Below are 15,059 nucleotides of genomic sequence, written 5' to 3' on the forward strand. Positions count from 1 at the left end.
TTTTGAATTGTTTTCCACTTTGACCATAGGGTTGTAAACCGGCAGAAGTAGGAGGGAGAATTCCCTGTGGAAACTGGTTGCTTTGTTTTTAGCAACTTTCAAATGGAGACATAGCTCCTCTAAGACTGAACTGGGCAATCCAGACAAAATGAAAAAGAGTTTGGATTTTTTTCCTTTTTCTTTTCTTCTTCCTTCGGTTGAACAAAACCTTAGATAAGATCAATAGTTTCTCTAGTTTTATGTTTTGCTTCCTTAAGGGTAGTTGGCTTATTATGTTTCCATTGATCACACAGACAGGGAGATTCAACAGAGAGAAACCATCTCTTCTCTCAGTTCATATCCTCTCTCCTCCCCATCTGAAATGAAATGACTTTTAAGAGAGGTTGGGGTCACTATTGTTTCTCATTTGCATATCAATAGTACCAAATTCTGTGTTATCTTTCACTCACTAAACTGTTTTAAAAATGAAGGCTCCATTTCAATCCAAGAGAGGCCACACACATCCATTGGAGAAACTCTAGCAGCATCTTCTCTGGACTCTATATCAGGAAAAAAACAGGTCCCGGTTTACCTCAGCCCTTCCTCTACATGTGGTGAGAAGGGATACAGTTACCAGCCTTGTGCAATTAATATTTTAACCTCTTGCCACCTCTATTAGGCTTTCTTGTTCTTCTTAAATCCTTTGCACAATCCCTATCAGATGTCCCTGGGCAACTCCAAGCACCGTATCTGTGCCCAGAGCCAGCAAAGCAGCTACTTGAATGAAATAATTCCAGCACTTACAAGCAGAAGGAAAGCTAAAGATCAGGATCTGTCTCTGTCATGCTCTAATAGAAGTTTAACCACTGACTCACTGAACAATGCTGGACTTGGGAACCTCTGCTGCACATAATTCCATGTTTTCAATCCTAGCTGCTGTTTGCACTGTATTTTAAGATATAAAAGTATCAAAAACATAAGGGCATGCTTGTTGGAGGAGGATTCTGGATATATCCCTACAGGGAAATCAATCCTATGCAATTAAGAAACTGATTCTCTTCACACTTAAACACAGTTCTACTAAACCAAATATTAGAAAGCTGTAAATATAGGATACTGACAGCTCCTGCATGAGCATTAGTCTCAGCCTATAGTTTACACACACATATCAACTTGAGGGTCCAAGTGTGAAGAAATCAGGTTGAAGTCTAAAGCAAAATGTGACCTTTTATGTGATTAATTTCTAGTTTACAGGAACAGTTTCATGGCTTCCAGATAATAATGAAGTAATTTTGGCTTGACTGATGGAAGCTGAGTATCAAATGGCATTATGCAATGAAATCTTCAGGTCAGCCTGTCAAGTCCACACCCTCTTAAATAATCCACTTCTAGGAACAAGCAAGCAAGACCGAACTCTAAAAACCACTAAAAGGAAGAGGAAATAGCCTATTAATATCAACTATTTGAAAGAGATAGTTTATGTATTTACGTGCAGCTCCAGCATAAATGTCAACATAAGAAGTTGTATTTCATTTTGATACTAACAAGTTGGGTACTTAGCGTACTTGGAAAAAATAAGTGGAAATGCTTTAAATGAGCCTGAATCAGAGAAACTGCAAGAAATGTTTGTATCATCCTTATGATGAAGAAATGTTGAAGAAATGCCCCCTCATGGGAATATTTCTATATCGTTCGACTTTGAGATGAATGATAGTCCTGAAGAAAATAAAAAGATTAAAAAAAGGATATGCAGCCTCATAAAAATAACCCAATGGTCCAACTGGGACTCAGCTTTTCAGGGTGTTCAGAAATGGAAACTTCAGAACTGCTTTAGAACTTACAGACTTCCTCATGGAGCACATCACCAGTTACGAACCCTCATATTTCAACTTACTCCTGTCCTCAGTGGCTACCTGTGGTCCTGATCAGTGACGAAAAAAAGGACAAGAAATAATGTAGAAAATAATTTCACTCATTTTAAATAATTCATTTAAAAAAAGAATCCTGAACCATGTGCATTAGGTCCTTCTGACTATTTTTTGTGCCTCTGCTATATAATACAGGGTCCCTGTGCACAGTACAGTGTTTGAATGTAACACCTGAATGTGGCATTTCATGTTTTCTTTCTACTAGTTCAAGCATCTAAGGGCACAAATTAGACAAATTTGGGTTAAAAACCTCACAGATGCTGAAGGAGAAGGAGAACAAATCCTTAGATATTGATACAATCTGATGTGTCACTGTTTTTAGGTCTAGGAAATCGGCAAAATCCTCCTCTGTGCAGATCACTGGGAGTTTTGTCATTTACTGCAGTCAAAGTAGATTTTTTCCCATCATCTAAAAAAGATTCAAAACCGCTGTCTTGACCTGTGGTGCCTATTAAAAAACCATTAGCACTTCTCAGGAGTAGGTAGTGTTAGATGTAATGCCTAGGGCAATTATATTCTCTTTCTTTAAACTGTCATTTTTTTTTTCTGCCTTTCCTGTCTTGGAATTGATGTGTGTATAGCAGAGCATGGTTAACACAGCAGCTGAGTATTAATACTTCCTGGCTACATTCTACAGAGGTAAAAGGATTAGTATAGAGCTTCCAAAGATAATCATTTGAATGTCTTATTAATTAATTGTTATTTGTAATAATGGCTCTTTCCTTAAGGGTCTTTAAGGATCCTTAACTGCTTATTAATGCTATATAGATAAGGATTGCTCTCTAGTGGGAGAAATGAGGTGGAATATGGAAACCTTTCAATGAAACCAACAGGTTTGGGAAAGGAAGAAGAGAAATAATTCACCACTTGAGTGAATGGAGAATTATGATCACTCAAATGCAATTACCAGAGTTCATGCTGCATACTTTAAAAGTGCCAGAAGATGTCAGACTGACGTCTCAGATGCCCTCAGTATGAGTATAACCCTTCCTACCAAGTCTGGCACCTCATTCGATGTGGAATTCCAGTCTATCTACATTATAGCCACATGTATACCTTGAGCTCATGGACTCAAAACTACCCTTACATTAGCTACTTTTGGCTGTCAGTAACAGGCAACTCTAAATGCAGTGCAGGTTCTTAAATTTAAACAGATGAATGCTCAGGCAGCTAGCCTGTACGAAAAATCTTGGTGCCACTGGTATTCACCTTTATCACCTTAGAACTAGGCTTAAAGGTCCATATGATCTGCCAATACACTTTTTACAACATTGTGAACACCCTTATAAAGATAAGTGCCCTGTGTCATCTCAAAACCACTCCCTTCCTTAAGCTCAATGCTATTGGCTCCGAACTGGAGTTTCTTTTTATTTCACTGTTGAATGAAACCTCAGAGGAACAACTACTTTCCTGGCAGGGAAGGTAAGAGAGTGAGGGAATCATGGAAAGATGTCACTGAGGAGAAACTCAGAAGCGTGGCTACATGGCTCTAGAGAGAGCAGTCAATGTTAAACATCAAGACAATTACTATCTCCTCTGCTTTACCATTCCAAGCTCATGAGTTGTGCATTAGGAGGAGAGCGGCACAGGGTTCTTTGAAAGATTTACTCACTTTGTAGAGTCCATGGGTGCAACCGCAGTATGTGCTCTCCATGGTGTAGCTCCTCAACACACCCACCTCCTTCCAAACCACCACCCGGGCCGTCGACTCCCGGGACTTCTCCACCAGAAAGCTGCAGCTGTTCATGACAAATGCAGGGGCCACTTTATCCAGGATTTTAGGAAGAGTCTATGAGAAAATATCAGCATTGATGAGAAAATGAATCAAACAGATGTACATGTTTTTATATAATAAAATCATATAAAGATTTGTGGTTTTTAATGTGTGTCATCAAATCTAACTGTACATACTCTGAGAGCTCCAAGTAGTAAATTATGTCCATCCCATGTGAAATCCTCAGATTCTAACATTTGTTTCATCCCGAAGACCAAAATGCAAAATATCCAGTACACTTGGTATATCTCATTCAAAATCAAACATATTCACATCCAATAATTTGGGACTTAAAAGAGCTTTTTTGGCAAGCTGCTTTGACATTAACCTACAACTTTCTGCTGTACTGCCAAGAGGGCTGCAGTCATAGCTCAATACCTGATATTTCCATTCTCCCCTCTCCAGCTACACTGTATCTCCTCCCATAAAGCATCCACAATTTACCAAGGGATTCAGCTATGGGACGAGTTTTGTCTGAACCTAACACAGAGTAGAGAAAGGGGATGTGTATTCTCATGGAAGGTCGCACATAATTATATTAAAATAGAGCTCAATATTTAAATAACTTGCATTGTGAAACAACCCAAATATCATCTGAGCCCAAACAATATGTTTTATACACTTCATTTAGAGAATTGCTAAAAAAAAAAAAAAAAGTAATAATGAAAACCCAGTAAAAATTACGTCTTAGCCCTGAGTGATTTTCTTATTCTAGAAATCACATTTCCCAAAGTCAATAAACACACCTAATATACTACAACATCAAATCTTTCCATCAGTGCAGAGGCAACACAGTGCTAAATGTCCTTCTTTCACAGTCTATAAAAACATACACTAGATACATTAACACTATCTGCACTTTATGTAGAAACCAGATCTTTAGGTACCTACTAACTTATACACACGTGTGTATGCGTATAAATTTTAGACTAACCAAAATATGTACCAAAAGACTATCTGATCCATCTAGGGAAGAGTAAGCGAAATGCAGATATTTGTCATGTCTTTGACAACAGCTTTCTTAAACATATAAACTGAACAGAATCATATAGAAGGAGATCCCACTTACTGCTAATGGCATTTACCCTTGAATTTCATTCAGTTTGGGCAGCAAAAGCCAAACAGCTGATTTTACTTTGCAATAACAATCAGTTTAATTGACTAATTCTGAGCAATCGTAGTTCCATTCTGTTGAGCTTTACTTTGTATCACTTTTGTATGGGAATACTTGGTTTCATTGAAAGTGAAAGAATGTCTTTTCCTAAACCATGTTTGAGGTGAATGATATATCTTTAGCCTAAACTACTTTTCAAGATCTCCTACAAACAGCTTAACCATACACATCTCCATAATAAGGAAGTAAATTCCATGTGTCAGGTATATTCTGTCTACAGCTGTCAATGGACTTCACCAGTTCAATAAGGTACAGATCTGAAGATCTGTAAGTTTCATTTTTCAGACAAAAAACCTGGGGTGTAGAAAACTGGAACAAAGCAAGAGATCCCATTTTAAATGTGAGACCACTGTGAGTCTCACTCTTAAGTCAGGATTTCTAGTGTGCTACTAAGAGTGACAGCCCTCCCTTTCCTGTGGCTGTACAGAACAGAGGAATCTTGAAAACTGGCTCTTTGCCTTAGATGAAGCATTCAACATTTCTGGATTGCCTTCAATGTGCTACTTTCTGCATGGGGTTGACAAAATAATATGCTTTCAGGCAGTGCTTCCAGGTTTTCCTCGATTTTGGGTTGAACAGGAATGAAAAAAAATACAGCAGAATCACATCACCCAGATGTTTAGAAGCCTCAGAACAATCCAGTTAAACCATATGTGAAGATTCAGATAGTATTCATTCTGCCCTTATCTGAATCAACACACAGATTATTATTTTTTTTTTTTAAATCTACTATAAAATACAATAAACGGATCCCTAATCCACTTTAGCTTTTTAAAAACAATTGAAATTATATGCATAATCAATCTTTTACATTTAATTAAATAAAAACGCTGGCAGGTAACAGTAATGTCTCTGTACGCAGGACTCATTTAGGAGCATTAGCAAATCTGAATTTAATATTCTTTTCATTTTACCAGCATTCACTGGATTTCACACTAATCATTCTTTCTTCTCTACTTATTCTTCACATTAATTATCTTTCAAAGGTATATTTTAAAAGGGTGAAAACACACCCTTCTAAAGGATGCTTTTATGATAATGCAGTAGTGTGACTGTTCCCTTTCTTACACACAGCTGGATTTGGCATGTACAACAGCAAAGGAAGCTGCTCCCCTCACACAGGGCCCTGGCCATAAACCTCCAGTCCCATATAGGAGAGAATGGAATTATATTTCTTTACTGATGTCCCTGCAGAGACTACTGTCACAGGGGCCTGGAGTGGCTATCAGAAGGACAAATCTTTAAGCTGGGCTTTGCAGTGCCAATGCTGTGCAAGTCACCCAGGGCCCCCAAATATTAGAAGGTAATGAAGACTCTTACTCCTGTATATTGTCGAGGGCTACAGCTGAGTCTATGACATATGAGATAAAGGCTGTTCCAAAAAGGTTTTCTAGAGGTATTTGGTTCCTGCTACTGGAGAGAGAAAAATCAGTCACGGAGACCAGATTAATCCCCAAGTACCTGCAGGAGGAAGGAGAGAAACCTGTGTAAACAGTGCAAGGAAGCAGGTCTGAGACAGCCGTGATTATCTGCTGCAGTCTGCAGCTGCAGAAGTGTTCTCCTGTATACCTGTTTTCCCCAGCCTAAGGAAAAGGGTGACCCATAGGCAGGAACTGCAGCAGTCATCCATCTCCTGCTTTGTGCAAAAGAGAGTATTTGAACCACAAAATCTTTCTTCTAGGTTGGCTGTATTCTTGGACAGCCTTGCAGCCTCTCTCCTGCTTTTCTTCACTGCAGATTCGAGACAGGCTCCAGATGCTGCAAGCAGCATTTGAATTCTGTTAGTGTAACAACAAACCATCCTCTGCCTTTTCAAGCTCTGTGAATTCCAACAGAGCAAAAGATATCCTGACTCCAGGCATCCTCCCTGGTTTCTTTGTGAAACACAGCATTTGCCACAGGGACCCCTCACAACAAACACTGGAGCACTTTCTTCCAGGGAAGTTTTGGTACGCTACATCCAATGCCATAAGATGAACACTGAAGATGTGGCATCTTTATGGGAGGATAGTCAGTATTTGTGCCAAGTAGTTGAAATTATACAGATACATAAACTGAAAAAGACTTTTTCAACCTCTTTCAGGTTGGAGTGAACCAAAGCTATATAGCTCTATAATCAATTTAAGGCCACAATTAACGTTTTGTGAAAGTAACCTTTTTTAAAGACTATAATTAGAGCTTATAAGATTTTTTTGCTGCACATATATTTGTCACTTAAGAGGAAAATATCATCTAAACAGACACACAAAAAAGAGACAGGCAGGAAATCCAGAGAACAGTTTGATAGCTGAGACATTGACATGGAGTAGAAATCAAACAAATTTTAGTATTTGTTCTAATTCTAGAAAAATTTCCCTAGCTACAACACCAAGCACTTGCTGTGGAGACAATTCCACTACATTAGATCTGACATTCTCTGGCATTTTCAGTCATACCAGGAGTATTTGTGAAGAAGCAATTCAACTGAGTAAGACAGTGGCACACTGTCATTTCCTCAGTTACCATTATGTAATCCCTATTTATTTTCTTATGGTGAAGTGGGGGGACAAAGCGTATATTGTATATGTATATTTAGAAATTATAAAAAACACAAAAGTATGGCTGTCCTATTATTCTGTAGCCAAAGATTATAACACAGCACCTCACTAAAGTAAAATAAATAGGGACCCACCTACTGACAACATTCCTTCTAATATCTGGTGCATGACACTGTTATGCATTATTTGAAACTCTTTGGACCATTACTCCTCTGGAGTAAGGGAAATTGCACCTATCTCCAAAATTTGTGAGCTGGTCTTATCCTAACAAGCTTTGTAGATGCGCACGCAGACCAGGAATTGCAGGAAGGAAGAAAGCAAACCTACCCTGTAACCAACATCTTCTGTGATAACTGCTGTGTCAACTGTGCAGCCTGCTTGCCATAAGGTCTCCTTGATGCTGCAGCCGTAAAGGAACACGTTCTTTTTCTGGGAGTGTCCATGATAGTCACAGAATACCTGGGGAGAAAAAAAGGTAAAAATCTTGAACACCAAAAAAAGTTTCCTTTCTTCATAATAGCACTACAAGATTATAGTAGTAGGATTAATGGTTTGGGGTTTTTTGGGGTTTGTTTATTTTTTTTTCCAGTATTTTCAGAGTATCTTATGCTCTGGGTCATGCCTGTAATCTGTGTCAAATTTTGTTAGTCAGTTGTACCTTGTTTTATCTATTTCGTTTGACATGATTTCAGGGATTTAGAGTCAAGACTAGTGCAGTTCTGTCTGCAGCAGAAATAAAGGTGACACCTGTGCAAAAATCCATGGCAACTCCAGAACCTCAGGGTTCCTGGTAACTTATGATACAACAGAGTAATTTGTCAGGCTCTTTCTACTTCTAAACTCCTAAACCCCAGCTTTACCCTCATGAGATTTGAAATCTGTGCTTTCCCAAGCAATTAATCATCACTTTGTCATCTTTAAATTCAAAACCCGTTCTACATAATTTTCAGGGAAATATAATTGTGCAATTGTACTGCACAACGCTGTCAGATCTTGGCGTGAATTCCTGGAAGCCAAGTACAGAACACGACCTGTCTTCATGGCAAATAATCTCATTCCACACTGTCTAATCTAGCTGTCTATCTAATCCATCTCTTTTATGTCAGCTGCCACATAAACAAGGTACATTCCCAGTTCTAGCGGAAGTTTTTATTGCCTTTATAGGCAGATATCAACTTCTATAGAAATGAAAATCACAATTTAATGACCCAAGAGGTAAATATTGACCCAAGTTTTAAAGAATAATCAATCTCAGTGCCCTCTGAGATATGAAGTCAATATACACAATGATGTTACATATATTCTCCATGTCTTCATCAGAAATATTCAGAAATCTGTCAATTAAAATACAAGAATTTCTAAAGAGAAGGAAATTGTTACTTTAAAATCAGTATTCACCACCAAGTAGAAAGGAGCTTCAAGATTTCATTGAAACACTTTTCCAAGGATTATGTTGGAGACAAAAGAATGTGTGTAGGAAGGTAGGGAAGAATGATGGATCAATATAAAGAGAAATGCAGGAGAAATAAGAGGTAAAAAAATACACATTTTCTTACATAAATACATATAGAAGAAGGGAGAAACAGGTGGAGCAGATGAGCTTCTTCCACCAAATGTTAGGATAAGATTTACCCTAGCATGTTTATTTACCAGCTATACAGTAAGTAAGTTTAGCTGCAGCAAGCCAGGGAGTTTAATTATGTAGAAACTGAGCATGTACATTCTTTCAGCTCCTCTGACAAACAGTAGGTTGACATACTGGAGAAGCTAAGGCACACATTCAAAGAGCCATCTCACTGCTCCTAATTAGGTGCACAATTATCACTGCTCCTAATTAGGTGCACAATTATACATATCTCATATGCTGCTCATTCTTTTGGTTTCTTGACCCACCAGCTTTCCTTCCTGCACCACCACACACCTGCAGCTCTTTGCAGGGCTCTGGGTCTGCACATCCCCAGCCCTGCAGCACGCACCTTCTGCACCCAAAGCGTGTGAACATCGACCTGCCCAGCACCCACTGCTCCTGCTTTATTTTCACTGTTGTCTTAGAGCTGTTCGTTGGTGCAAACCTACAACCAGCATCCTTCTCCAAGGAAAAAAGCCATTATTGCACAGACTCGCAAGGTTCAGCCCTTGCAGTCTGTATGCATCTTTTGCGGAGCTTATGCAAACCCTGTGCTTAAAACAACTCTGTCTGAACCAGGTGCAATTACCCTGTAATGTCTCCTTCCAAATTGCTGCTTTTACTGGTTCTCTTAATGACAGATATTTTTCCAGCTAGTGTTTCATCTAAGCTATCAGCAACACACAGTCATAGTTTAGGTTAACCACAGGTACCACCTAGAATTTATTCCTATGAATACCAAAAAATGATTTCATAGCTTTCGTCTTATTTCAAGGCAGAGAACCCAGCTCAATTGGGTATCAATTACCTGCCAATTTGCAGAATTACTAACACAAAAAAGACACAGTATATTATCTGCCTAAAATATTACTTTATGTATCAGAAACCACACAGGGATGATCAGATAGTCAGATAGCTGGATTGCCTGATCAGCAGCAAGTCTATAATTCTGCACCTCAAGAAACCTGCAGATGAGTCCTTAGTGACAGGGATGGAATGAGAATTCTGTATTGGTAAAGGATTATTAAAGCCAGGTTCTGTAACATGGCTGGTGTTTCAGACCATGGGATCTTCCATTGATTGTCACCAGCTCCCACAGCAGAAGCATCAGTGCTATTAAAAATATTTTCATTCTATTTGCAAGTTGCAAAGAGCTACATTTTATTTAAGCTTACTGGATACTGCTGTCGTTCTTAATGTTTATACTCAATCGTTCTTTATAATACAGTCTCCTCCATCATTTTCACACTACAGGGTAGCTTATGTCTCACCATTCAGCCAAGGTTAAGCTACATTCTCTAGTTCTGAGCACCCATACAGAATTCTTCCTGGGATGTATCTGGGCAAACACTAAGCAAACTTGAGACCTACCAGTCCTTTTTCTTCAGCCTGTTCTTTCATATAGTTGGGACACTAATATTCACAATACAGACAAACTCTCAATATTTGAACTCACTGGGATATGGCTCAAGACACACATGCAAATCTATTTTAAGTTATTTTCCAGCAGTGATCATCCTAGAAACTGCTTTCTAAATCAAAAAACAACCCTCCTGATGAGTCACAGAATCAGGTACATGTTAAAATAAAGGAAAAGCAGAACAGAAGATGGAAAGGAAGAATATCTGTGGGAAAACAGAACGTTTTGAAATTTCTTTTCATACTGTAAAGTCTCATTTTTTTTTTTCCTTAATAGCACTGTGACAGGACTTTGAATCTCAGAGTTTTGAGGTAGACATGCCTGGGATATTTCCCTTACAATGAGCTACACCCTTGCAGGCAAATGCTTGTTTCCAAGCTTGATATAATGCCTTTGGATGGCAACAAACTCTGCTCAGTGCCTCCTGGTCCATAGGAACTGCTTTCTGGCTCCTCCAAATTCATTCTTGCTCTTCACTGCAGTTCAGACTCTCTGTACAAACTGCAGGTTCCCTGTTGCATTCTGCAGCTGCATTGTCCACTTTAACTTCTAAACCATAGCAGTTTCTCACCACAGATGGTCAAGGAGAAGACAACTTCCCTCTCCCCATCAGACCTGGCTGCTCCCAGACAAAAGGTCACCAACACTCCCACTTTGTGCCCTGAGTTCAAAGGAGATCCCAAGCAGCAGAGAACTATAATGTCACAGTGAATCCAGTCCCTTGTCTTACCAGGGTTCCCAGAGCCAACCAACCAACCAAGCACACACCAAAAACCTATTGTCTATAGAAGTTACCAATTAAAATGGCTTTGGTTTGAAAGGCTGTTAACTTGAAAGTTCTTTCCTTTTCTCCTTCAAACAGCTTTTGGGTTTTTTGCTTTGAAGGAACTGCTTAAGCATCCCCAGGATAAATGAAAATAAATCATTTCACATAAATCATTTGGCTATCAGGGAACTTGGCTCCATGGGATCCTGGAGTAAAGAAGAAGAAAAAAGAAGGGGGGGGCGGGAAATAAAATAATAATTAAAGAAAAAAAAATAGACCTAGCTAACTCTCTTCTAGAGGACGGAAAAGGCATTTTTTAAGCACATATAAACTAAAATCAATGTACTCTTCAAAGGCAAAGGAAAAAAATCAGTTTACCAAGTCTGACATGCAGCCTGTAAATGAGGGAGATGACAGGATCAATAGTCTCCCTTCACTCAGCAATGATGAAAACTTGCATGGAGTGTTCAATTTATGCACCTGGACATGACAGGTATGGCTGTGTATTAAAAAAGGACAGATAGCAAACAGCGGGGTAAAAGAAAAGAAAGCAGCAAGATAATCCTACGTTGCTGTGAACCACAGGAAAAGATTGGTGAGTAAATTCACAACTGTGAGTTGAGATTCCACAATATTCCTCAAGATATAGAGTTAACTTCAGGGCTGTTGTCTTAGCCAAAAACCACATTCCTACAATAATTCACTTAAAGAAGCTCATGGACATTTTCAGCTTCTCCTCAAATCCAGAGTGAATTTTGCACTTTTGGACATTTCCTGCCCGATGGTAGTTATCAGCAGCCAACCTGCCAGTCTGTGCTTCCATATCTGTTCTTTAACATTTAAACCTCTCTGTGCTTTTTCTCCTCAAGCCTCAGAATTATCTTTTCATTATGTTGGGCAACAAGATCAAGCAGATGGGATGGATCCCAGCCCTATCCTAATCTCAGATCTGAGATGAGACCCTCCTCATGAATTTCTGATATCACCCCAAAACCAGCTGTTTTCTTCCCATCACCAAACCAGCATGGAAGCTAAGACATTTTGAGGGTTGCTTCCTCTGTTTTGGGGATTGTATGGGTTTTTCCAACATAGGCATTTTCACTGTCCATTCAGACTAAACCTTTGTGGAATTTCTCCTATATTTGCGATGAAGACAGCAATAACCTACTCATAATATTTAGCTTAGTTGGAGTACTTAGACAATTTTAAAAAGCTTTAAAGAATTCATTTTCTCATTTATATTCCAGGTGTGCAGAAATTCTGGAATTTGGAGTTGTTAGTTAGAAAATTCAGTAAGTATTAAATATTCAAGGCTTTCAAAACACTTCTGTAAGATGAAATTGTAATAGAATGCAATGCTTTCCAAATCACTGTAGCTCTAAAATAAAACTGTTCGCACAATACAGTAACCAATCCATATATAGCAACCCAGAAAAGATCCTGGAGGAGACTCACCAGAGGAGCCCGGCCAATGCTGCGCAGGTAACAGAGAAGACCTTTGGCATGGTAAATAGTTGGATGAAGCTGGGAACTGGGTGTCAACCACTGTCTGTTCAGATCATCCCCGCTCAATGAACAACGGTGGCTGAAATCAGAAAGCAACACATCACAAATTAGCAAAACAACAGCTGATTCCAAAAAGGTTCCAATTTTGGCCAGCCCTGGCACAAGGACAGGGAATGTCAATTAGAACACAGATATAAAGGTTTTGAACATTGGGCTGAAATGAACTGATGGTCCGTATTACATTTCAAAGGTGCTTATAGTATATGAATTTTGTCGTTTCCTTTCCTTCCAAGGTTCGCACAGTTGCTGTCCTGAAAATAAATGCAGTTTTTCCTTTACCTAAGTATGTACAAATCAAAAGACTACTTACAAACAAAAACTCTTCTGCAATGTTCTAAACTGTGTGCTATGAAATTCACCCAGCTTACACAGAGCGTGGGCTTCTCAAAACCTCCACAGCAAACAAGTACATCCAACTCCTACTCATTCTAATGGAAGACAAGCACTCGAATCTCTTCGACCAGTCTGAAATATGAATGCACTTAAATGAGATGAGCTGGATATCTCATTTAAGCTTCTCCACTCACAAGAAATGCAGCTATCTAAAGCACATCAAGATCCTGATGCATGCTACATCATTATGTAGAACAATTACCTAGCTTCACTGCAAAGGCTGAATAAAAAGCTAAATAAGGATCCCAGATTTGCACTAAGAAGATGTTTCACTCACTTGGCTTGAAAAATATTCTGTTACTGACTCACTGATCAGTGGAGGATTGTGCAGGATACTTGACTGTATGGAGCAGTACATCACTGTACAATTCTACAAAATCCAACTAATCCCCCTTGTTAGTGACTCTGTGTAGACCAGAGCCTTCTCATGCTCCTCAGAGCTTTTGCTATCATTTGGTTCACAATTTTCAAACCACGGTGTGCTGATAAGCTTCAGCAATCAACCCTCCAGTGTGTGAGAGATTGTAGCAGGTCCTCCTCACCTCCATGCTATCCAGTTCTGCCCTAGAACACTTGTGGTGGCATTGTAAACTTGGACTGGCTTGTACTTCAAAAAAACCCACCTCCTAAGTGTCAGGTGAATTTCTAGCTAGGGAGTTGCACCCAGCTTTTGCTGTTTCAGCCTCCTAGAAAAAAAATAATAGAGTACAAATGTATTCCTGGGGATGTGGTCTGTTCTTGTATTGGCAGAGCCTTGCACTCCGGTAGGGCATGTTGCATGTACCAATTTTGGCACTACCAATGCCTTGCAAATGATGCTTGAAGAAAAAGGGTCATAAAGTATATAAACAGAAGAGTATAAACAATGAGAATTGGTTAAGAACAGAAGACAAAGAAATAATAAGAGTCACTAAGAACATATACTACATTTTTAATGTAGAGAAACAAGGTCTCTGATGCCATCTTGGGGTTTCTGGCAACATCACAAGATCCATTTAAGGTTATTCTAGTTTCACTTTTATCTGAATTCTTTCTTCACAATCCATAGATCCCATGTTACTCATTCAGCAAATCAGAAAACTTTAGCAACAGCTAACACATGGGAAGTTAGCAAAGGCTGCTGTGATGGTTCTGCCAACAATTCCGCGTGAAAACGTGACAATATCTGTTAGTTTCTTAAAGGCTCTTCGATAAAGCCGCCTTTAGGCTCACCTTTCCTGATCTTCGGAACAACAGCTGCTCAACTGAGATTAGCAGCTGTATTTCTGCACGGAACCTGTGTGCTTACACGGTTTCCTAATAGGTACAATTCAACAGTCATTGGTCTGCATTCAGAAATTCACCTTTCCCCAATGTGACCAGTAAGTAAACAAGACCCAAACGCTTTCTTGACATGAGAGTTTTCTGTCTTCCTGCCCCACTGTTATATAAGGGAGCACAACTAATTGAAAATAACAAAATAATTTCCATTCTGAGGGAAAGAATGATAGCTGGGCTTTTATTCTCACACTTCACTATAATATCAGGAAGGGGAAAAAAAAAAAAAAAAAAAGGTCGTTTTCTGAGACCTTCAGAAATACTGAATTGTCATTGCTCACAAAAATCAAACCACTACTTCCTTCACCTTTCCTGTTGGGACTGACACTATGTCTACTCAAATCATCCACACATGTCCCTCTGCTAAAGTGCTTTAGTACATGCCAGAAGAGTCCAACATACAAAGCCAAACACACATGGGAATAAAAGCATGACAGCTGTAACCTACTCTTAAAAGGACACAGAACATACAGAGATTAATGTCAAAGCAACCTCAAACTCAATTTTTATTTCACTCTTTCCTAGACTAAACTAAAACTGTCTGTAAAATTTCTTTGTTCCTTCAGAACACAAAGAAA

The 15,059-nt window shown here is 39.0% G+C and overlaps 1 protein-coding gene across 7 annotated transcripts in view; it reads right to left on the minus strand.

Annotated features, from left to right (window-relative positions):
- AGBL1 (AGBL carboxypeptidase 1) overlaps positions 1–15,059 on the minus strand; it is a 276,743-nt gene that overhangs the window by 117,920 nt on the left and 143,764 nt on the right. For 6 of the 7 annotated variants that reach the window (XM_065076581.1, XM_065076580.1, XM_065076584.1 and 3 more), the window contains 3 exons: positions 12,661–12,790; positions 7,720–7,851; positions 3,520–3,696 (listed from right to left, as the gene is read on the minus strand). In XM_065076581.1, the coding sequence (XP_064932653.1) occupies positions 3,520–3,696; positions 7,720–7,851; positions 12,661–12,790 (439 nt within the window). Of the gene's footprint in view, positions 1–3,519; positions 3,697–6,175; positions 6,317–7,719; positions 7,852–12,660; positions 12,791–15,059 lie in introns of those variants that run through there. The other variant, XR_010475347.1, reaches the window with a different exon arrangement.

This window comes from Columba livia, chromosome 11 (assembly GCF_036013475.1).
Source record: "Columba livia isolate bColLiv1 breed racing homer chromosome 11, bColLiv1.pat.W.v2, whole genome shotgun sequence".
Classification (NCBI taxonomy): Eukaryota; Metazoa; Chordata; class Aves; order Columbiformes; family Columbidae; genus Columba; species Columba livia.